General features: G+C 41.7%; 1 protein-coding gene across 11 annotated transcripts in view; it reads right to left on the bottom strand.

The window, feature by feature from the left end:
- SYNJ1 (synaptojanin 1) overlaps positions 1-24,627 on the bottom strand; it is an 87,056-nt gene that overhangs the window by 11,652 nt on the left and 50,777 nt on the right. For 6 of the 11 annotated variants that reach the window (XM_029939045.1, XM_029939047.1, XM_029939046.1 and 3 more), the window contains 13 exons: positions 23,516-23,600; positions 18,740-18,880; positions 18,264-18,456; positions 17,860-18,018; positions 16,127-16,283; positions 15,406-15,523; positions 15,089-15,304; positions 10,490-10,568; positions 6,765-6,927; positions 3,392-3,601; positions 2,397-2,522; positions 1,813-1,851; positions 83-130 (listed from right to left, as the gene is read on the bottom strand). In XM_029939045.1, coding sequence (XP_029794905.1) covers positions 83-130; positions 1,813-1,851; positions 2,397-2,522; positions 3,392-3,601; positions 6,765-6,927; positions 10,490-10,568; positions 15,089-15,304; positions 15,406-15,523; positions 16,127-16,283; positions 17,860-18,018; positions 18,264-18,456; positions 18,740-18,880; positions 23,516-23,600 — 1,734 coding nt within the window. The remainder of the gene's footprint in view (positions 1-82; positions 131-1,812; positions 1,852-2,396; positions 2,523-3,391; positions 3,602-6,764; positions 6,928-10,489; positions 10,569-15,088; positions 15,305-15,405; positions 15,524-16,126; positions 16,284-17,859; positions 18,019-18,263; positions 18,457-18,739; positions 18,881-23,515; positions 23,601-24,627) is intronic. The other 5 variants (XM_029939049.1, XM_029939050.1, XM_029939051.1 and 2 more) reach the window with 2 other exon arrangements.

Here is a 24,627-nt window from a genome sequence, read left to right as displayed (position 1 = left end):
CAGACTGGTGTGCCTTCACACACTGGGGCTGACACTGAGGTGAGACGAGAGGTCCGTTTCTAGGACGCAGAAGTCTCGTTACCTTCCATCTCTCGCCTAGCCGCCCCAGGACTGGGAGGGGCTCCAACACCTTTTTAGAGAAAGAACAGAAGCTGTATATTGTTCAGGGCCCAAGGCACAGAATGAAAGGCAAGCACACAAAACAAGTTCTTCCTTCCACTGACTTTTGCAAAAGAAGTTCTCTGACTGCTTTACATTGCTTCAAAGATATCCCTCCGAACCAAGGTGACGCTAGATGCCTCGCTCAAAAACCCCAGTGCTCCCTTTCCTCAAACGGGACAGAAAGGGGAGGACAGTTTTCTTCTTATAGCTGAGATCACTAGGGAATTAAAAAATATCTTAATGAATGCCTTTGCTTTATGGTCATCTTGTTATGTTCACAGTTAAATCAAGAATAAAAGCTCCCATATTTGACAGTCAAACAGGAAAAAAAAATCAGCTTCAATTTCATTTTAAATTTCTATAAGACTATTAGTTTTTTATAGTTTGATGCATTATTTTAAGAAAACTCCAAAAGTAGTATAATGACTTTCTCTAAGTTACTGTCTTAACTTTCTCTAAGCTACTGGTTTATAGGGTTATAAAAGAATAAGCTGTAAACATTGCCTAAGAATTATGAAAAGAAGCAATTTTTAAAAATTAAATCCGAATCCTAAGTTTGATATAACTTTGTCACAAATCCATTTAAAAACTTATTTTCTGCAAGTTGTTTTCCTAATTAAGGGAGGAGGATAAACAGAACTTATCATAAAAATATAAATAAAGACGGGAGTTTTAAGTGGGGAACATTAACGTTTTCGGTAAGCTGATGGGAAAATGGTCATCCAGCCATACTCTGCTGAAATAACTGAGCTCTCCCTTCTTCTAAGTCCTTAAACCTGCACCCGAGCAAAGTCCGCCTGGGACAGCACACGGCCTGGTCCGTGACGGCCTTCGGCGGCCAGAGTAGACACAGAACAGCCACACATGTCTGGTGAGCCTTCAAAATATTCCGGGGAGATGGGTCAGTTCTCCTGCAGAATTACGATAACCTGGCCCGACCTCTCCTGAGAGGCAGGTTAAATGAATTTGTCAAATGCATACCTCCAACGGAGTTTAGTGAGGAATTTTCATGGAAACCAAATAAAGTACGCTTTTTAAAAGAGTGACCCATCTGTTAATAAAAATTTTCTTATTGAAAAAAAGCATTCTTGTATGTAAAAAAATGTGAAGCATAAGTTTTATGACAAGTTATGATAAAGTCATGAAAAATGAAAGGTATGTTTCAGATAATTATAACTTTAAGTTGCATTCCTGGACATTTTGCTGATCACTAGATTTGCTAAGCTTCTAGAGAAAGAATGTACTATGGCACCATCAATCAAATACTTGGAAAATGTTCTATATTTACTATACCTGAATTCCTTTTGAAATTAATGTGATTTGGGGGAATTAAACCTTTGTCCCAAACTAACTATATTTGTTAAACAAAAACTATATTGGGCCTTGACAGAGTAATTCAGCTATGTCTACCTGGAAAATTGAAGCCTTTATTATTATTATTATTATTATTATTCCCTAATAAAACTAAACTCTAATCTTTTACTTAACAGGAATATAAGGAAAGTCTGGAGCCATTTTTAACCTGGAGTATAAATATCATTCACTTTGACTTTTATCAAACAAATCTGAAATGTTTTTTAGTTACAGGGATTAAATTCCAAAACATGAATGAAGCAAGATGCACATATTATGACAAGTATAAATGGTTACCTCCAATTTCCTTTCTAGCAGGTGCAGGACTCCTAGCCCCTTAGAGTTCATAAGAAAATATGCAGCAGAAAGGAAATGACATTAAATAAAAAACTGAAATGTCAAAGATTTATTATAGTATTCATGGTGTTAAATATCATGTAGGAACTACAAGTTAATATCTTGGTACTATAAAAAACAGCTATTATTTAATGCAAATACTTCTAACAATTTAAGTAGCAACACTGTACTTACTTAAAAAGAATATTTAAGTAAATATATAAAACTTTATGGTAAATAACTATTTGTATGTTCTTCAGTTCTAATGATATATTTTATAGAAGTTAGTACAACTGCATCAAATTAGCAAAAACAACACATTTCCTACACACCCATAAGAAGGCAGCCAGAAAGACCTAGTACAGAAATCTACCTGTTCCGAGGTGCCTACCAAGCTCCTTAGAGAAAGCTGAGGCAGTAGCAACAGTGAGAGAAAAATAATAAAATCTAGAAGCTAAAAAGCTTCTGAAAACATGCACAACGCGTATAAGAGAATGGAGGAAGCTGTGAAGCCTAGCAGACATGGAGAGCACAAGGATTCTTACCTGAAGGTGGGGGCGGCCTCTGCGGGGGTGCGGGGCGCGCAGGAGGGGCCACCGGGCGGGGAGGAGGCGGCCGCTTGGGCTCTAAGGTCTGAGAGTCTTTCTGCGGTGGAGCGTCAACAGGAGAACCTAAACAGCACAGCGGTGAGACGAGTGGGTGTGAGCACGAAGGCATGGTGCTCCCCGGTACGGCCGAGAAATTCTCGGCGTCGCTCACTTTCCCGATTTGTACGGTACCATCCGGACACGCGTTTCCGATACAGATAACGTTGGCAGAACCCCCGGGGGCCGCGGAAGCAGCGGCGCCAGCTCGGTGCGGACCCCTCGCCCAGGCCCCCGGCGCTGAGGGCTGCCTTCCCCGAGTGGCCCCGTCAAGGCGGCACCGTGCTGGCTGAATGAAGGGATTTTAAGTCGGCTGGCCCGAATGTACGAGAAGGAACAAGGAATCCCTTCTCCGCACCTGAGCTTATCCTGAGCCTAAGGAATGAAGCCAGGCCTCTAAGAGCAGAATGGGAGAACTGGAGAAATTCATGAAATGGGGGACATTTTCTGGAGATGCTGGTTAGCATGGGACAGTGATTTAGTCACACGATGTAACAGTTTCCAGAGACAGATAGTCCAACTCTGGGGAATAATGACTATAAATTTGAATTCAAAACAATTTTCTTGTCTCTTCTTACTTCAGACTATAATATGGGTTATACACAGATCTATAGTTCAGCCCAGACAGTTACATGTTCTTACTATAACGATAGAAATACATCAGTTTTAAGACATGGATAAACCTAAGCACATAAAAAAAAAAAGGTGCCCAAAAAGTTCTCATCGAGTGAAGCGATGATGAGTTTCCTTTCCATTTAGGGCTTTCCATCTACAAAATTTCCTCTTTCTGCTTCCAGAAAACATGGTGCAGATCTGAAGGCAGCAGAGATCTGACCATCTAAAATCAAACGTTATCAGCCAGGGAAGGTCACACACAACCTGAACACAATACACACTTTGTGAGGCTGGGTGCCCAGGAGTTCTTGACGGCGCCCGACTGGGTCTTATGGGGAGGGAAGGCACGGGACCCTCTGGTATCGTCGGCGACTGGCAGGGGCTGGTGCGGGGCGAAGAGCCGGGGGACGTGCCCAAGCCGGAACTTGAGGACGGCTGCAGGTGCTGGGGCAGAATGTCTTCCACTTCAGCACTGTAGTCATCGACGTCACCTATGGACACAGGGTATCAAAATGACACCATTTCAACTTTCTCCGAGGCTGTTTGCGCCAACCCAGGTTTTGAGGGGTTCAGCACACAGAATAAACATGTTCACGTTATGACACTGCAGACATGCATAGGTATGTAGACAAGTACAAAAACTGTATATGTACAGGACTGGAATTAGTGCTGACGCCCTCAGAGAAAAGGTAATTAAAGACAGCCTAGTACCTCAGAGCACCAGCATGCCAGGGGTGACCCACAGCCAGAGCTGGGGTGACGCGCGGCTTCCAGCACTCCCCTGCCCAGCCCTCTGGGTGCTGCTGACCAAACGTGCACCGCTCTCCTTCCAAACCTTCCTGCGTGCTCCGTGGGACCGCCCCCGCCCAGCCGCCCTTAGCTCAGCCCCAGCCCTTCCCCAAAGGTCTCCTCCCTGCTCCTTCCCCTGGGCTCCCCTGAGCACCTCCCCCATCCCCTTTCCTCCAGGCTGGAAAGTTGAGCCAGGGCGCCCCTTGAACCTCATTCCAATTTTAGAACATTGATCTTCCAGTCCTGAACAAACAGGGTCCTTCTCTGAGGCCCTTCCAGCGGGAGTTTACGGAACACCCTTGACACACCTCCCTGGAACATGATCTCCAACCTCCATCCTCCTGGTCACTGGAACCCATTCACTGAGGACTAAGCAGAGAGCAGGATGGTAGTCGGGTCCTGCCATCCTTCTGGGTGACATCAAAGCCCGTGGCGATAACGCATGACAACCTAAATGCCTTGTCCTTCCGCTCTCTTCCGCTCACATGCACACAGCCCTCACAGCCGCACTCCCTCTGAAATACCGCTCCCCACACTTCATTCTGACCCCTAGCTCCCAGCCTTCCGGTTCTCGCCCTCGGTTACTCCTTCCTCTTGTGACTTCTTCGGGATCCAGGCATCCCCTCCACTTCCAGCCCCTGTCCGACTCTGCTCCTGGGAAGCTGACTTCACATTCTCGGGCCCTTCACCACCGCCCCACCCCTGTTCTTCTGCCCACCTGTCACTTCCAGCGCCTGGGCTGCTCACTGCTGCCACTGAGACGACCACGTGGTGCTGACAGCCGCAGACCCATTAAATTTGTGGTCTTCAGCCTCCTCTGGGATCCCAAAGCTGCCTGGCCATTCCACAGTCCACAGTTCTGTGACTGGCTCTCCCCGACTCCTTCCCAGGAGCTTCATCTCGTAACTTCTCCACTCTTCCTGAAACGGCGGGTTGCCCTAGGCCCGCAGATAGCCTACACTTTTAACACTTCACAGAGGAACCAAAGTCTTAAGATTGGCCTCTGTCCCGTTGGACAGTCTGCTGCCAAGCTGGCGTCCAATCCTGTGGCTGCACTTAGGTCCCTTTTCTCAGTGACCTGTGCTCTCACTCGTCCCCCCCTGCTGGTCCCCAACATCGTCAGCCCTTTCCATCAGCACTAAGCATGCTCAAGCCTCTCTCATTTCAAACAGCACTCCCTGGGCCCCCACTCTCGCTGGAGCAACTGGCCTTTTCTCTCCGCCACCCCCTATCTTAGCGTCTTTAAAGAGCTGTCTCCAGACACTTTCTCCGCTTCTTCGGTGTCTACCCACACCTCCATTTACCACCATCTGGCTTCATCGCTGCACTGAAAGCACTCTCACAAGTGTCCCCAACAGCCTCTTCCACTGTTATTAAATCCATGGGGCAAGTTCTGGTCCCCATTTCTCTTCATTTCTCTGTGACACAGGACTCCACTGACTGTGTCTACTTTGTTGCCATTTCTTGCCTTGATTTTTAGGCTAATCTCTTGGGGTTTTTGACATTTCTAGTTGTTTCTTCTCATTTTCCTTTTATGAGCAGCTGCCTTGTGCCTGTCCTTAAAATCTGTGTGTTTTTCTGCTCGTTCCCAGGACCAGTTTTCTCCCATATATAGACCTTCTGGCCAAGCTAATGACTAGCCCCACGGCTTTCACTGTCATTACAGTGGCCCCGGGAGCCAGAGCTCTCTGCAGAGCCCCCGGCCCATGCACCCACAGCCTACATGTGGGCCCAGCAGGCTCCAAAGGCACCTCAGTTTGACATGATCGAAACCAAATCCATCTCCCGCCCCCGACCGCCTCCCCTCCTGTTTTCTTTTTTCTCTCCAGTTACTCTCTGAGCATATTTATGGAAGAAATTTGAGCCTTTCCCCCCTTGGGTCTTGTGCACATTTCTCTTCCTGGTTTTCCCCTCTACCTTCTCTCATCTAATTCTAACCCAGTCTTTAGACGCTCAACTTAAATTTCAATTCCTCTGGGAAACGGTTCCCAACTTCCCAAGTCCGGGTTAGGCAACCCTCCCGTGAGCCACCACATCGCCGTCATGTGACTCTCCCTGCCCGCTCACTCGTAACACTACTAAGCTAGGACTTCCGGAAAGGCAAGGCTGACATCTGTGGAATTTCCAGCACCTGGTATGCAGTTGGCACATAAAAGGTATGACATAAATGTACGGACTAAGTCAACAAATGAATAGAGAAAAGTGAAAACTGGTGGTGGTCAATTCTTAAATATGTTACCTAGATGTACAGGGTCTCACAGGATGACAGATTGTCATTGTATAAACCAAGGCATGCATCTTAACAGAAAGTATGCTACAAGAATACAACATATAGCATTAGAAAGCACCTGCTTTTCTTAATCACACTTAAGGAAACCATTACCCAGATAACTGAACAGGAAATACTAAACTCGAGATGGCGACGGCTACATTTATATGGGTCACTTCCAATGCATGTGTTCCTAGCCGCCTTGAGAATCTTTCTAAAATTGCTTTGAAATATATCTTATTTTGTAGTAATTGTTTTGAACTCTTTTCTGTTAAAACAATCACTTTGAACTTCTACTTTTCTACCTCAACTGCAATTAGCAGGACCAAACCACACACCAGAAATACCAATTCGCGCTCTAATCATACAAGGTCATGAACTAACACCTGTAAAGATCTTATCCTTTAAATGGCAGAAGGGCAAACACTTTTGCAATTTGAAGTCCAGGTATAGGCAAGATCAACACAATACGCTGCAAAACTAATTAATACTGTGTTGCAAGAAGAAAGAGATGGATACACTTGGAGACTAAGACTTCATTGATGGGAGGGACACTTATCTAGAGGTGCAGAAGTAATTGTGTTCAATAAACGAACCTTCCATGTCAAAATCTGCGGTGACCTCCGCATCTTCGCCGAGCAGGGTGGAGCTTGTCGATGATGGCAACGGAACGTTAATTTTTTCTAAACTCATTTCTTCTTCCAAATTTTTGATCCAGTCTGGACTTTTTAAAGTAATAGTTATAGTCCGACCCAATAACTAGTTGATGAGAAGAGAGGGAAAATAAACACTCACTGGCATGAAAATTATATTGGAACAAAAGTGACTGCTCTAGGTCTACTATGCAGCAGGACAGGCTTCCTTCAGCTAGACCCAATTCCACATACGCTGTCTCACATATACTGCATTTTTAACGAGTATAAACATGACCAATTTTTCCTTTAAAAGCCTGTGTTGCTGTATCTAAGGTCTTTTCTAGAATGTACGCAGATTCGGGTTTCCTTTGCTGTAGTCAGTACCTTTCCCTGGCCAGATGTAAAGTAACTGACAACTTCGCTACATAGTTTTATACTTTCCTTGACTTTGGATCCACATATTCAGTGACCGTTCCTACATGGAACAATTACAGAAGAAACAGACTGGCACGCTGCCTTTCTTATACATGTGAGCGGCTTTTAGACAAAAGTATAATCTAAAACAGCCAAACATATTATGATTAAGTCACACTGTCCTGCTGATGTATTCAAAAAACAGTTTCAAAAAACCTGCAGACAGTTCCAAGTCTCCTTGGTCGGGGTGCCTGGGTACCTCATTTGGTTGGGTGACCGACTTGATTTTGGCTCAGGTCATGGTCTCACAGTTCATGAGTTCGAGCCCTGCATCAGATTCTGTGCTGACAGTGTGGACCGTGCTTGGGATTCCCTCCCAACTTCTCTCTGACCCTCCCCTTCTCACACTCATGCTCTCTAATAAACAATAAATATTTTTTAAAAAGGTTCCTTGGTCAAACAGAGGCTGTGCACTAGAAAGCCATTCTCACTGAAGAACCATTCCAGGTAACAAATCTGCTTTCTAAACTGCACGCCCTCTCCTACACAGTTTCAACTTCCTTCATTTAAAGAGCTTCTGGAGTATATAAAACAAGTGAACTTTTCTGGTATTTTCAGACGCACTGTGTAGCTGTGACCGACATGCTGTGAAGACAGCTGGCACCTTTGTGGGTACAGATCTTTCTTCGCCCAAAGTGCTATGGACATGAGAATTCCTAGAAGGCACAGGCTGCAGACATGGAGAGCCGCTGGCCTGAACGCTACAGGCATTCTTAATAGTAATTTTGTGTCCACACAAAGCTTCAAAGTCAGCGTTCTAAGAAACTAAGAATCCTTTCTTTACTCGCTTATCAGACCAAATCCATTCCATTTCAGAACTTGGCAACAGGCTTCACAGGTCTTTAAAGAACATGCTCAAGAAGATCATCTTGTGGGTTTGCCCCCTACTTAACGCTATCTACTTTTTCCAGATTCTTCCCTAGAATGGAAGAGCTCTTATGGAACTACACAGCCTAGATTTCAGGCTGAAATAATGTTATCAGCAAAGGCCAGCAGACTGGAGATGTGAAAATATCTAGCTTTCAAAAGGACGAATTAAACATTATGATGCACTTTCCACAAACACCATTTTTACAGAATTTTCAAAATCTTTTTAGGAAGCTAAGAGTGGGTACTTTCTAAGAGCGTTAACACAGATAACTAGACTTGAGGGTGAGGGACAGGGCTGAAGAGGAGGGGAAAATATAAAACAAGGAAAACTAAACTATCAGAGAAAGTCAAAAGAGATACTCGGCTAAGAAGCAAGCGGACAAAGAAGAGGCCAGATTCAGAGTTGCTTTAAATATTTATACCCTCGCGGGACGAGGACATGCTTCTAAAGAGACCAAAGCTAGAGTTAAATTTAAAAATCAGTAATTTCCATACCATTAAGACATAACAAAGTTACAAGATTGACAGGAACATCTGCAGCACACATGTAAAGGGACCAAACTTTAACACCGAGGGTGATGTTATACACCAGCGGAAAACGGGCTAAGGACACAGCAATTCATTTAGAAAGTACCAATGACACTACATTGAGAAACCCAGCAATCAAAATCTTTTTTTTTAAATTTTTTATTGTTTTTTATTTATTGTTGAAGAGAGACAGAGTGTAAGTGGGGGCGGGGCAGAGAGAGAGGGAGACAGAATGCGAAGCAGCTCCAGGCTCTGAGCTGTCAGCACAGAGCCTGATGCGGGGCTCAAACTCACAACCTGTGAGATCATGACCTGAGTCGAAGTCAGATGCTCAACAGACTGAGCCGCCCAGGTGCCCCAGCAATCAAAATCTTAATGGAAATGATATACCACTTCTGGTTTTTCAGACTGTCCAAGTTAGAAATGGCCCAATACCGATTAGGAGGTAGGTGGTGGGTAATCCCAGGCATAAGAGAATTACATACAGCCATTTCTTCTGAAGAGCAAGTAGGCAGCCAGCGTCAGGCTGTAATGTACCTATATTCTCTGACACAGCATATTTCCATTTAGGAATTTACCCTCAGGTGAGGAATAACAGGACAGGCACACAGAGCCTGGTGTACACAGGGCTTCCCTGGACTGCTGGCTTTAATAATTAGACGCTGGAAACAATCTGGCTATTAATAAGAGTTTGTTAAATAAATTTATGTATTTGTCTACATAATGAAAATAACGCAGACAGTAAAAATGACATATTTGCTCATAAAGAAAAATGTCCACGATACAGCCTCAAGTGAAGAGGTAGTAAGAAAACAGCACTTATAACATGATCTTATTTGTGTTGATACACATGCATATGTATATATAATCCCATTGGATTTAGTATATATGCATAGATGAAGGTTAGGAGAAATATTTTGCAATGGTAGCATTAGTGTTCTTCATTATTTCTTCCTTTACACTTTTCTGTGTTTCATGATTTAGTTTTGCTTGAGTGTATTACTATTACATTCAGGAAAAACTGGCAAATAAAACCCTATAAAACCTATTTTAAAAGTAATATATATGTGGACATTTTTTTCTCGAAGGAAGTTGAAGTAATGTGACAGAGGAAAATCCTTATGGGTTGCCCACCGTTGGAGAAATCAGGCCTGGATTTTAGTCTATCCTGTCTAGTGACCGTATACTTAGAAACAGAATGTGTCCAAAAGTGTTCAGAAAAAATGGAAAGATACAGCACTTTATGGAGGTAAAACTATCCCAGGTCAAACTGATGTAAATTTCCCCCATCAGTAACATTTTAAGTCACAAGTTAGGAATACCTATTTAGAGCTCTCTAAAATCTCTCAGTGGGGCAGATTTGTTATCTATGGGGATTATTTTACCCACACCTGAAAAAGGTATCCGGGTACCATGATCCAAGCCAAGAACACACGTTCCTAGGAATAACGAGCACCTTCCTCCCTTGTGTTCTTATAAATAAAGCATTTTTTTCATTTGACAGAAATCTTTCCTACTATGAATGAGCCAGAGTGTCTATCCTGATTAATAAAGTTTCCATATAATAAAAACCAAGTTGGGTGATAAACATGTTTTCTTTAGTCTGTTACCAACTGTTGGTATCTGTAGGGAGGACCAAAATAATTCCAAGCTATTGAGAAACCTAGTCTAAATAATAAATATGAAAGCATCCCATAAGCTCTCCTCCAGTTCTGTACTGGAAATACATCTAGATTATCCTGCTGCATGCTATAAAACTACAATCTTTGAATACAGAACTTCAAAATGGCTTAGAATCAACAAATGCTACCTACCTCTTTACCATTCAGGTTTAGAACACTCAAGGCAGAGCTTCCCTCCAAAAATGTAACCCACATTTTGTCTTCTACAAATCTTCAAGAAGGAGAAACAAACAATAAAAAATAATCACTACCTTAGATATAAATAGTCCAGCAACCAGCCCAGTGACTACTGATGAACCAAGGCCAGGACATAAAACACAACTGGAGAGCAGGAGAACCACTGGTGGCCTGCAGAGGGCGCTCTTCCTCTCAAAGCCTTCACATTTGAATTTCTTTCAAATACTATGCTAATAAAGCAGCCGGCCAGAAGAAGGGACCTGTGGTCCTCCATTTGTGATCCCTGCTAATTTAATCCTTCATTTCACTGACAGGAAAAAAGGGCCAAAGGTTATAAGTGGCTTGTTCAAAGCCGCTCTACAAGGAGACACATAGGGCTAGAATGCAAATTTCCTGACCCCAGAGACCAGTACTATGTATTTTCATGGTCTCAGTGACTTCTCTGAAGCAAATTTCCTTTGACTAAGAAAGAAGATGGGGAGTTGTCATTAAAATATACATATCTGACTGGACCCAAGGTGCCTCCGGGTTATTATGGTCCTTGTCTGTATGTACAGGACAGCCATTTACTCTCTTGGGACTTCAATGGCCTTTGCTATGACTCTAAGTTTCTAATTTTGAAATTAGAAACCCCCAAAAAGAAAAAAATTAAAAGGACATTAAAATAAGGTCTGAATTAAGATGACGTAATAATGTAACATGTAACAATGTCATCATGCAAAAACAAGTAAACAAGAACATTAGCAGTCCTATTTACAGAAACAATTTTATGCATTGAACTACTCCCCATACAAATTAAGATCAGAAATCCCTGCAGATTTTTCAGAGATGAGTGGAAAATATGTCTGTACACACACACACACACACACACACACACACACACACACACGGGTAGGATTCAAAAGCATGGCTTATGGATTATCAAGAAGAAGAGGCTAAAAACAGAAATATGAACAAGTAAAGTACTTGTTTATATCCTGTTTAAATCAGAGGCCTGGAACAGATTTCTACAATCACCCCAAAATGACCAAGATAAGTGACTCAAGTTCTTTGGCATGGAAGTTACTAAGCTGCAGGATGCCACCATTTGAAAGACACAGGACATCACTCCTGTCTAAATACTGTGAAGGGTCTCTTCGTCATATTGTTGGCAATGGGGAAGATCCCTTCTCCGAAGGTTATAATCCCTACTACCAGGCTGCGCTTATGCTGCACCAGTTTCAACTCCAAACATGACAACAGTCCCCCCTTCCTTGTCCATGGAAGATACATTCCAAGACCCCCAGTGGATGCCTGAAACTGCAGTTTGTACCAAACCCTATCTATGCTATGTTTCTTCCTATATCTACATACCTTCGATAAAGTTGAATTTGTAAATGAGGCCCAGTAAGATATTAACAATATGAACTAATAATAAAATAGAACAATTATAACAATATACTGTAAAAGAGTATGTGAATGTGGTCTCTCTCTCAAAATGCCTTATTGGACTATCCTCACTCTTTCTTGTGAGGATGGGAGATAATAAAATGCCTACGTGACGACATGAAGTGAGGCGAGTGATGTAGGCACCGTCACATAACACCAGGCTACTCGTGACCCTCTGATGCTATGTCAGGAGAAGGGCCACCTGCTTCCAGACCAAAGCTGACCTCAGGGAACTGAAACCATGGATAAGGGGGCGTCTACTATGTTTGTTCTTTGATAGTGGTACCAAAGCATCTGTGGTCATACAACAGGACTAATTCCTTGATCCTATCCTTAATTAGCAATGTGCTCCTTATGTATTTTTAACTTTAACAAGAGATTCTGGGGCAGCTGGGTGGCTCAGTCGGTTAAGCATCTGACTTTGGCCAGATCATAATCTCATGGTTCTTGAGTTCGAGCCCTGCATCAGGCTCTAGGCTGTCAGCACAGAGCCTGAAGCTGCTTCGGATTCTATGTCTCCCTCTCTCTCTGCCCCTCCCCTGTTCATGCTCTGCTTCTCTCTCTCTCTCAAAAAATGAATAAACGTTAAAAAAATTAATAAGAGATTCTGGTTCTAATATCCATTGATATATTATAGGTCTTTTTAGAACCTGCTTTTCTGGGGTGCCTGGGTGGCTCAGTCAGTTAAGTGGCCAACTTCAGCTCAGGTTATGATCTCACAGTTCGTGGGTTTGAGCCCCACATCAGTCTCTGTGCTGACAGCTCAGAGCCTGGAGCCTGCTTCTGATTCTGTGTCTCCCTTTCTCTCTGACCCTCCCCTACTCACACTGTTTCTCTCTCTCTCAAAAATAAATAAACGTTAAAAAAATTTTTTTAAGAAGCTGCATTTTCTTCTTATTTTAACCCACTGGGGTAAAAACTTCTAGATTTCCCACCAATTAATATAAATATCGAAATCTGTGCCATGCACATTTCCAGGGAATCTCTTATTCACATATAAAGGAGTTTACAGACTTCAGTCACTCCTGAACTGTTGTCTTATTCTAGAACAAAAGGTAATAATCAATTTAGCCTTACTGGTGCCTGCAGTCCTCTCTTCATTTAACTTCCATTGTCTGCTTTTTCTATTCTATTGGTTGTCTGAAGGTATGTAACATCCATGTGTGGAGGCATGCATGGCTTTATAATGTTAGGGTAATACTTTGTTTTGTTACCAACACTTTTTCTAATGACAAACACTTTGAGGAAAGTTTTTGGCTCCAATTTAAGGCCAAGTTCCTTCAAGACTGGGTTATAAAGACAGGTCCATTCCTGGATCAGTCTTTCATCCCCATTCCCTCCAGCCCAGGGCCGTAACTTACACTCGCTCACGAGGACATTACCTGCTGCTAGCCTGCCCACGTCATGCTCCTGGTAACTTGGCTTTCTACACTTGGCAAAGCTTTCTGTCCTCTGTAAACTGGAGATTTCACGATATACTACCGAGTGCCTTAGGATTTTAGAAATTTTTTGTTCTATTTTCAAGCTTTGGGGTAGATGTTTGTTAGGAGATCTGAGGGAAATATAAATGCAATTTCTTCTCTATCTGCTCATTTGCTCTCTGAAAGGACTCCAGGTTTCTGCCGCATGCTTCTCGCTCTACAGGAAGCCCACTATCTTCAACCTGCAGACTACGTCACCTCGTCTAGAGATCTATCCAGCAAATATCCACAAAATGTATCTATGTGAGCAGATGCGAAGCATAGAAAAATCAAACCCCTTCCCTCTGAAATTCAAACACATGCATGCAGTCTTTCAAAACTGCAGTACACTTGGAAAGAACATTTTTTTAAACAAGGAAAGAGCATCTGGTTCTGCAAAAAGCAGATGGTTAAGTCAACAACGGGAACGAAGACTGGAAGAGAGGACTCCTGACTGATCTGCTGGTGCTGCCTTCTCTGTGAGATGGAAATCAGTGGTACTTACAACATCAAATTTCTTAAACGGAGGGAGGAAAAGTCACTCTGCTTTACTCCTAGGTCTCCTTAAAAAAATAAAACAGCGTGGGGCGCCTGGGTGGCTCAGTCGGTCAAGCGTCCAACTTCAGCTCAGGTCGTGATCTCACAGTTTGTGGGTTCGAGCCCCGTGTCGGGCTCTGTGCTGACAGCTCAGAGCCTGGAGCCTGCTTTGGATTCTGTGTCTCCCTGTCTCTCTGCCCCTCCACACTCATGCTCACACTCCTTCTCAAAAATAAACAAACATTTAAAATAAAATAAAATAAAACTGTGATCACACCTTCATTTTGCCATAGGACTTTGTCATACATTGTTTTGTATGGGAATCTTAAGATACCACACCTAAATGTGCACATAGGTTTTGTTCATCAATTGTTCATATAAACTTTTACTACTCAACTTTAAACTCTCAAATATAAACAGAATTCAGTTTCAAAACCTATGAGCTCTGTGAATAACATTTCTATAGTATGATCGTCCTGTACTTTGGAAGTAAAAATGCAGATGACGCTTGAACAACACAGGTCTGAACTGCACAGGTCCCTTCATACCCAGATTTTTCTCAGTACAGGATGGCACCGTAAATGGATGTCCTCTTGCTTAAGATTTCCTTAATGACATTTTCTTTCCTGTGGTTGACTTTATTGTAAGCATATAAGACATATACCACATAAAATATCTGTTAGTTGACTGTTTCCATTATCAGTAAGGCTTCCAGTCAATGGTAGGCTGTTAGTAGTCTTTGAGGAGTCGAACTTCTAAGTGGATTTTGGCCTGCAAGGTGGTCAGTGTGGCTGACTCCCACATTACTCAAGGGTCTACTGTCTGCATATGCTACTCAAACAATAAAAAAGAAATTTTGAATGTAGAAAACCTCCATGTGGGGCACCTGGGTGGCTCAGTCAGTTGAGCATCTGGCTTCAGCTCAGGTCTTGATCTCACAGTCCGTGAGTTCAAGTCCCGCATCAGGCTCTGTGCTGACAGCTCAGAGCCTGAAGCCTGCTTCGGATTCTGTGTCTCTCTCTCTCTCTCAAGAATAAATAAACATTAAAAAATAAACAAAATTTTTAAAAAAGGAAAGGAAACATCTATGAGTCATGAGGTGCTTCCAGACAATAAATATTTTACTCACCTTATGAGTATAACTTCACCAAAATCTGTAAACTGTTGCAGAAGCTCATCAATCAAAGCATCATCGAAAAAATTATTTTCTGGGACAGAACTTTTGATTGAGACCAAGACTGTCCCATCTGGTGGACCCTGAACTGCAATCACTTCTTTATAAATGTTTTGCCTCTCTTCGGCTTCAACTTCAAATATATCTATATCGATCAGGGCAACGACAGGCCTTAAGGCATAAAGAAAGATGGACGTGTTAGAAATGACTACGAAAGGAATGTATTTCAAATAAATTTCAAGCACGATTAGAAATACCAAGACTTTTTAAACCTATGGTCGGAAGTCTTCAGCTCGGCTCTTCCGTAGTGCAGCAAAGTGCCAGGGGTCCACGTGTACAGGATTTTGCTTCCATCTTGAAAACTAGCATTTAGAAGGTCTAAATCTTCAGCTGCAGTCAGAATGAAACAAACGCAAAAATAAAGCCACATGAGCATCACAGATTGTGGGGTGCAGGGAGCAGGCTTCTTCGGGTGTCTGAGGCTGGGGATCCTGGTTCACTTATTAATCAGCAGGAAGTCTAAATACCTTTAAGTTAGAAAGGTGTTTTGGTTGAATGATCATTTTCTGCTTTACTTAATAAAAATTAAGATAAGGCCTTATTTCTGAGATTATTTAAAAGCCAAATAGTGTTTCATAAGTAGCCTAACAGACAAGTAGCAATCCATGATATTTACAAATCATATTAGTTATTCAAATTAAAAACCTTCGTTAGCACTCAAGTGAAATTTTCATTAAAATTTCATCAAAAGGAAATTTCTTTGCTTCTCTTTATAGGAAATTATGTTATGGGAAGAAAATATACTAAAAAATTAAATTATTGAAAGCACGTCTGAGAATATTTTAAAAATTGTTTTGTATTTAAATTTTATTTATTCTGTTCTGGAAAACATTTGTTAAAAAAAACAGCCCTCCTCCCTTGATAGTTGTATGATTCCCTTCTTCCTCATAAAATCTGCATGAGCTCATTTAAACGAAGAAGACCATTTCCAACCTGATCTATCAAAAGGCCATTTCCTTCTTCTCCAGAGGACACGGTCTGTCCACGCAGGGGTACGGCACTTTTCACTGGTGTCATAGTCGTCAGAGAACAAATCATATTTGTATGTTGGAGCAAAGGTAACTTTTCCTTCTAAAAATCCTCTAAAAATCTAAAATAAACATATAAAAAGTTATTTTAAAAAGTAGTTCTGTTTTCATGCAGGCAGCCATTCATTAAATGTCTATTATGTGCTGGAGATTCACACCAGGTCTGTGTACATCAGACCGATGCCTCTAACTGAATGGAACAAAGGGTAAGAAAAAATAACCTAGGACTTGTTCATACCACTTGGTTGACCTTTGATTGATTTAGCAAAGTACAAAAACGTGAATAAGGAAAGTCTACCAGACCTTTAAGCTACAAAAACCAAAACTAAGACAGATTTTAGAAATTATATATATAGTCTGATTCTTATTCTCAAATGAGGAAATAAAACCTAAAATGTGAAATGGGGCCCCAAGTGTTAGAATTTAAGTCAGATGATCATGGAGGCACATATTAAGTGGCCTCAATCACCTCTTACTTAAAAAAAATTAGGGGTGCTTGGTTGGCTCAGTCAGTTGGGCGTTCGACTTCAGCTCAGGTTATGATCTCATGGTCTGTGAGTTCAAGGCCTGTGTGGGGCTCTGTGCTCACAACTCATAGCCTAGAGCCTGATCCAGGTTCTGTGTGTCTCTCTCTCTCTCTCTGCCCCTCCTGCGCTTGCTCTCTCTCTCTATTAAGAATAAATAAACATTTAAAAATTATTTTAGGGGTGCCTGGGTGGCTCAGTCGGTTAGGCCTCTGACTTCGGCTCAGGTCAGATCTCACGTTTGTGGGTTCGAGCCCCGCGTCAGGCTCTGTGCTGACAGCTAGCTCAGAGCCTGGAGCCAGCTTCTGGTTCTGTGTCTCCTTCTCTCTCTGACCCTCTCCCTCTCATGCTCTGTCTCTCTCTGTATCAAAAATAAATTTAAAAAAAAAACATTAAAAAAATTAAAAAAAAATTATTTTAAACTTCCAAAGTTTTGTGGTTTTAAGTTTTAAAAAATAAATTCAGAAAGGCATATGATATAAGAAACAAAAGAATAAATAAAGCATGTTACCGCAGGATCTTAAAGCCAAAAAACAGTAGCTCTGAAGACTAAGATTCTAAATTCACTATTACTGAAAAGGAAAGAATCAAAACTGTATTAGTGAAATACAGTTTCAAATGGAAGTGAGTCCTGGGGCACCCGGGTGGCTCAGTCGGTTAAGCATCTGACTGCACCTCAGGTCACGATCTCGGGGTTCCTGAGTTGGAGCCCTATGTCAGGCTCTCTGCTGACAGCTTGGGACCTGCTTCGGATTCTGTGTCTCCCTCTCTCTCGGCCCCTCTCCCATTCATGCTCTATCTACCTCTCTCTCAAAACTAAATAAACATTAAAAAAAATTTAAAAACTGAGTCTTACAGAGACTTTAATATAGTTTTCCTCCTAGGAGTTATTATGAGTCTTCGTTTTCTTTTTCTTTCTTTCTTTCTTTCTTTCTTTCTTTCTTTCTTTTTTTTAAGGAAAGGCAATTCTATATCTATTAAACTAGAGACATGTAGTTAAGTATAGACTCCAAGGGATTTTTAAAAAAGGCAACACTGTGATTAAGGGAAGCATGTTTCATGACAAAAGACCCCCTTCTTCTCAACCCAAGTATCTTCTTAAGTACATGTGTACCTGTCCAGCATTTTTCTGATTGATCAGCTGATCGCCTGCTATAAGAGAGTCCCAATTTTGCTGCTTTATGAGCTCTTTAACTTCTTCGTTAGGGAGGTCAATGCGATAGTTGAAATCACCACACCAAAATACGTAGTCGTGGGAAAACAGCATCCTTCCCTGGAGGCAAGGAGAAGGCATTTTAGGTCTAAACGGTCAATCAGAAACATGTTTTACCACTATTTCTCTGCCTCCCCCGGGGCAGGCCCTCTTTATTGACCCCAGATGAAGAACACGTGAAGTATCCATGTTTCTCAGAACTATCTTAAATTTTCAAAAGCCGATGGAGCATGTGGAACCAGTTACTTGGAACAATCTGGAACACTTTGAAGCTTCATCCTCAAGAACGCACGGTAAGAGCTCACCATTGGAAAACTCAACTTCCGTGCTATTTCTACGAAGTCTTCGTTCCTTTCTTTGACTTGGGACTGGCCCGCGGCAAAGTGGCTGCAGACGAAGCAGAGGCTGGTCGTGTGGAGGAGCATGCGGATGGCCACCGCGCCCTTGTTGCCCGTGGCGCCTCCCATTCCAGTCTTCACCGTGTCGACCGCGACATCCCTTTTAAAACAAAGGACTCTGAGTCCAAGATCTGACCTGCCAGCACCGTTCTGTGCGCAGAAGATGCTGGGAAGGTCTGGGACAGAAGTGGACAGCTATAGTTTAAGGACAATGCTGTGCGACGGTGTGACGGAACGATTAGTGACTCTTTCGTCAAAAACACGTTTAAAAACAAGATGTAGGAATAACTGTTTTCCTGAAGCAACACACAGCCCAACACACAGGTCTCTCTCTGGTTACCCGGTGGTGGGGAAGGGCCCGCGCAGAGGGCCCGCTCACCGACCTGATGAAGGGAGCATGCTGGGGTCTGATGAAAACGAACAGGCAGACGCCCACCAGCTGCTCCGAAGCCAGCAGCACATACTTGTTGTCTCTGGAGATGGTCTTCTGCAGCTCCGCCGCCCAGAGCTTTTGATTCGTTGTGCTGCCAGAAAACATCACAGAGGGAAGCTTTCAAAAGATATGGACAAAGCAGCCTATCTTATATGACAGTTGTCAATTAACATCTTGACACACCCAAATTTAGTAAGACTACCAACAGTCCTGAAATCCACGCCAACACTAAAATCTCCATGTAAGCTGTTTTTCTGTCTCCTTTAAGAAGAAAAACCTAAAATGTAGCCAAAAGATTACCATACTTCCAAGTCTTATTACTCCTTTCCAAAGAAAACCTAAGCTTACTTATTAAAGGGGTGCTCACCATTTGAGTAACCTCAGGTTGTACTTTTTCCTTCACTATTCATTAGGATGACAGAGAAGTATATGCTACAGACACATGTGATTTTTCTATATTATAATTAATAGATTTTAAAATCTTATCATGGAAAATTTTAAGCATGTACAAAAAAGAGATTATCATAAAACAAACAACCATATACCTATGATCTAGCTTCAACAATTATCAACATTTTGCCATTTTTTTCTCCCACCTCCACCCCCTCCCGTGTGTGTGTGCACACAGGTGTGGGCCAGGAACATGTTAAATCATATCTAAGACACATGCCATTTCACCCACACATACTTTACTACACATCACCTAATGTAACGGACATTTTAATTTTTAAATAATCACAATGCCATCACCACACAATTCCTTAAATTTAAATTTCCCTAGTTATCTAAAAAAAAAGTCTTCACACAGTTGATTTCTCTAAAACAGGGTCCAAATAGGCCCCACACATTGCATTTGCTTGTTACATCTCTTGACTCTTTAATAGTCCCTCAACCTTCCCCACCTCATCCCTTTTCAAATGCTATTATTTTTTAAGAAGTTGGGCCATTTGCCTGTAAAATATTCAACGGTCTGCATTTGACTGATGTGTCTTCAGAGTACCTTAACTTGTCCCTCTAACTCTCATATTTACTTTATGCTGGTTAGTGTAGAAGCTTAAGAAACTCATTTATTTATTTGTTTTGGCAAAAATAACCTCATGGGTAGTGTAATCAGCCTTGCATCAAAGCAGGAAGTACATAATCTCTGTGCTGTTACACCAGATCCACTGTTTAGACTGTCGATCTAATCAATTCTTTATAATGAAAAGTCCCTCCCGTTAATCCTAAGGTTTTAGCATCTATTGACCACTGTCATTACTTCACTAGGGGCTGCACAATGTTGATTTTATAATTTCAGCATTCCTTGGGCATCTGTAGTTAGAATTCTTCTATAAAGAATTTTTTTCAACTATTCAAGGACTCCAAAACACAGTTCATTTTAAAGAAGGTAGCATAAGTGCTTAAGTGTGTATACATTTTCAGAGTAGGAAGTTTGAACCTCCAAAGAACTCCGAGACTCTGTAAAGGAGAGCAAAAGAGTGTCTCTCATAGTTCCAGGTCGCACACACGATAAGCGGTAAGCCGGAACATGACACCACACCCATCCATCCAATCTAACACACCACACCACCTCCAAGACACAAACCGGCGCATGGACTCTGCCTTATGGGTAGCAGTGCCCTACCGCTACAGCTCAGATTCTGAAAGGAGGATGATGGCTTTCAGCTCCTTATCCAGCTTCCTTCTCAGGTCATCTTCTCAGCAAACCCGCCCCGACCATTTCATTCAAGCCGCACCCCCCGGCCCCAATTTCACAAATTGAAGGTCTGGTGGCAACCCTGTGTCAAGAGGCCTATGAGTGTCATTTTTCCAACAGCACTTGCTTACTTCATGTCTCTGTATCACATCTGGTAATTCTCATCATGCTTCATGCTCCTTCGTTTTTATTATATTTGTTACGGTGATCTGTGGGGTTATGACCAGCAGGAAGCTCAGAGGATGAGTAGCATTTTTTTTTTTTTTAGCAATGAAGTATTTTTTAATTAAGGTGTGTACATTGTCTGCTACACGTAATGCCACTGCACACTTAACAGACTACAGTATATGGTAATCTGAACTTTTGTGTACACTGAGAAGTCAAAAAGTTCACTGACTAGGCCTGCTGCCATATTTGCTTTACTGCGGTGGTCTAGAACTGAACCAGCAGGATCTCCGGGGCATGCGGTAATTCACCTATTACAGTTACTGTTTATTGTCTGTCTCTTCAACTAGAATAGAAGGTTCATGCAGGTTGGGATTTTTGTCTGTTTTATTCATTCATGTATCTTTAGCACCTAGAGTAGGTACTCCACAGATACTGGATAAAGAAATGAATAACCACCAGTTTACTAAGGAATAATTTTAAAAAAGTTATTTTTTTTACATTAATTTATTATTGAGAGACAAAGCAAGACAGAGCACGAACGGGGTAGGGGTAGTGAGAGAAGGAGAGACAGAATCTGAAGCAGGCTCCAGGCTCTGAGCAAGCTGTCAGCACAGAGCCTGACACAGGGCCCGAACCCACAAACTGTCAGATCATGACCTGAGCCAAAGTCGGTTACTCAACCAACTGAGCCACCCAGGAGCCCCATTCTGCAGTTCACTAAGGAATAATTTGATTAAACAGAAAACCAACTGAACAATTTGGTACTAGGAACAATAAAAGTATACTGTATTTTAAGATCTGAATATGTATTTTCAGGACAGAGATTCAAAACAGCAAAATAAATGAAGTTGGGTTTCTTTTCTCTTCCCTTTGTGAATGTTATTTACTTCAAACTAAGAAAAAAAAATGTCACTTTCAAGATTGGTGACTATCCCATAGAACTTCAGCCCATACTCTAAAAATCTGAAAAAAGCTCACAAAAGATGGGCAACTTCTCAACTTTAAAAGCAAGCATACTTTTATAAAACACTTAAGCTTTAAGTTTGGCTTAAGTAATTTGCATTTGTAATAAGGCTTCAGAACCGCTCTCCAAGTGCGCTCCCCCGGGGCTCCCCCAAACCCATGAAGTCAAAACTATCTTTATAATACTACTAAGGCTTTTTTGCCTTTTTCACGGTGTTGACTAACATTTGCATGATGATGCAAAAGCAAAAATGAGTAAAATGGCTGACACAATGAATCCAGGCACTGAACTGTACTAGGAGGACTCACTACTCTTTACCACCATGCACCTGCAGTTTAAAAAATGCCATTTCACCTAAGAATGTCCCTGTTGAAGCAGTATGTGTTATTAATCTTTTAAAAAAATGTTATTAATCTGGGGTGCCTCGGTGGCTCAGTCGGTTAAGTGCCTGGCTTCAGCTCAGGTCTTGATCTCACGGGTTGGAGCCCCGTGTCAGGCTCTGTGCTGACAGCTCAGAGCCTGGAGCCTGCTTCAGATTCTGTGTGTGTCTCTCTCTCTGACCCTCCCCTGCTCATGCTGTCTCTCTCTGTCTCTCAAAAATAAATAAAAAACATTAAAAAACTTTTTAAATGAGTGAGCGGAGAGCTCAACGGCTACCTTTTTTTCATGGAAAACCATTTTTATCTGAAACAACTAAGGACAGACTATGGTTATTCGACCAACATTTTTTCAATGAACCTGCCTTTTTAAGGGAAACAGCCAATAGTATTTCTTTCCAATGACTAAATTTGAGTTTTCAAGCAAAAATAAAAATTTTGGAAAATTTGTATCTACTACTATGATCTTAATAGCTTCCAAATATTTGAAGAATTTCCTAATGAGATCAATAATGAGACTGATTAATCAATATGATGTTTTGATGTCATATAATGAAATGTATCAAGATGGGGAAGATCTATATAACTCAGTGAACTCATGATCAATACATGATGTTTCAAAATCATGCAAGGATAAAAAATAGACTGATGAATTTTTGTATAATAGAGCACAAAAAGCTCATTGCTATGGCTTCATATTCCATACTGAACCGACCTTTAAGGAACCATAGTTGAGCTTCGGTGTAGTACTGGAGAAGAAATTACCTCAAAAGGCTATAAAATTCTTTCCATTTCCAACTACATATTTATGTGATTTTCTTCACCTACTTCAAACAAAACAACATACTGTAACAGACTAATACAGAAGTATATGCGAGAATTCAGTTGTTTTAAGCCAAAAATTAAAAGATTTGCAAAACTACAATCAATGCCAACCTTCTCAGGATATTTTTGTTTTGGAGAATCGTTACTTTTCAGGGAAAAAAATGTTATTTATGCTAACATGTAATAGGTTTATTGTTTTTTAAAGAATTAAATGTTTTGAAATTTTCATTTTTAAATTTCTAACGTAATATTTAGAGATATAACCCACATGAACTAAAGTTCTTTAAGATTTTCAACATTTTTAAGAGTGCAGAAAGATCTACAACCAGAAAGTTTGAGAACTCTATTTTATGGTTTAAAAAGCACCTTTACGTATATTTTTAAAAAATTTTTTTAATGTTTTATTTATTTTTGATACAGAGAGAGACAGAGCATGAGACGGGGAGAGGCAGAGAGAGAAGGAGACACAGAACTGGAAGCAGGCTCCGGGCTCTGAGCTCGCTGTCAGCACAGAGCCTAACGCGGGGCTGGAACCCACGAACGTGAGATCTGACCTGAGCCGAAGCTGGAGACTTAACCGACTGAGCCACCCGGGCGCCCTACCTTTACGTATATTATCCCAATCTATCTTTGTAACAACTACTTAGTTATCTGCCTTCCATGTCCCTCAACTAGAAAATGACCTTGCCGGCTTACCTTGCATTCACAATGTTTCCAGCATTCAACTCTACCATTTCTTCAAAGCCAATTGCAAATATATCAGTTGGCTTACTTCTTTTATCTACAATTAAGCATCCAAAAAAAAAAAACTGTTTAAAATATAGCTTTAGTCCTATGGCACCTGCCCCCACCCAACACAACTCTTTCAACCCCAGACCTCATAAAGTCCATTTCTGTGTTCTACGTTTAACCAAATTCAAATTATAGGCAAAACCACCAAATGGGACAAAATTACTTTAAATTTAGCTTCCATTCAGGCCTCCTAAGTTTGCTTCTTAAGATTGTTATTTCTACAGATACTTAAGTCCTTTCAGAACTCATTTTGAAAGAACTCTTGCTAAAGCCTGCGTATGGGCACCAAAGAAACAAGACACTTCGCAAAGGCTGAAATGAATAAAAGTTAGGGGAAGTAAAGGGATTCTTCAGAAAAGGCACAATGTGGCTGAGAAATCATCTCAAATTAAGAGATAACGGGTAGGATTTTTCACATTCAAATTTGAAAACCAGAGGCTTGACCTTTTTACTATGTCCTAGGTGGAAGAATCCAAGAAAGTTAAAAGAGACTCAGGGGTTAAGACGTACCCCTCTGCTCTAGCCATTAGCTCCCTCCTAACAGACGAGGACGAAAAAACAGAAGTCACTTGAGATAAGCAGCCAGAGGGACCTAGGCGGCCAGAGTACTCAGAAAAGAGGAGAAGTAGCTAGAAAGGGCCTATCAATAGTATGAACTAAAACTGAGAGATAAAACGAAAATATTTATCGGGTGCTAGTGCGTGCAAGGATCACACACACACACCATCTCGTTTACCACACACTTTAGAAGACAGATTAGTTTTACCCTTTAGTTACAGACAAGAAACTGAGGCCTTGGGGAACCTAAGCAACTTGCCCAAATTCCCACACAAGCCGCAGTGTGGCACAGTGATGCTGGAGCCAGACTGCCTGAGTTCAAATCCTGCCTTGCCATTACCAACCAGGCTGCGTGACCTCGGGCAGGGTGCTTCCCTTACTGTGACCCAGTTTCCTCATCTGTGGAACTGCAAAAATAATAGTGTCTGTGCAGTAGGTCTGTTACGGGAAATAAATGA

The sequence above is a fragment of the Suricata suricatta genome, chromosome 5, assembly GCF_006229205.1.
Source record: "Suricata suricatta isolate VVHF042 chromosome 5, meerkat_22Aug2017_6uvM2_HiC, whole genome shotgun sequence".
NCBI lineage: Eukaryota > Metazoa > Chordata > Mammalia > Carnivora > Herpestidae > Suricata > Suricata suricatta.
Note: the sequence above shows the minus strand (reverse complement) of the source record. Positions and strands in the feature narration are given on the sequence as shown.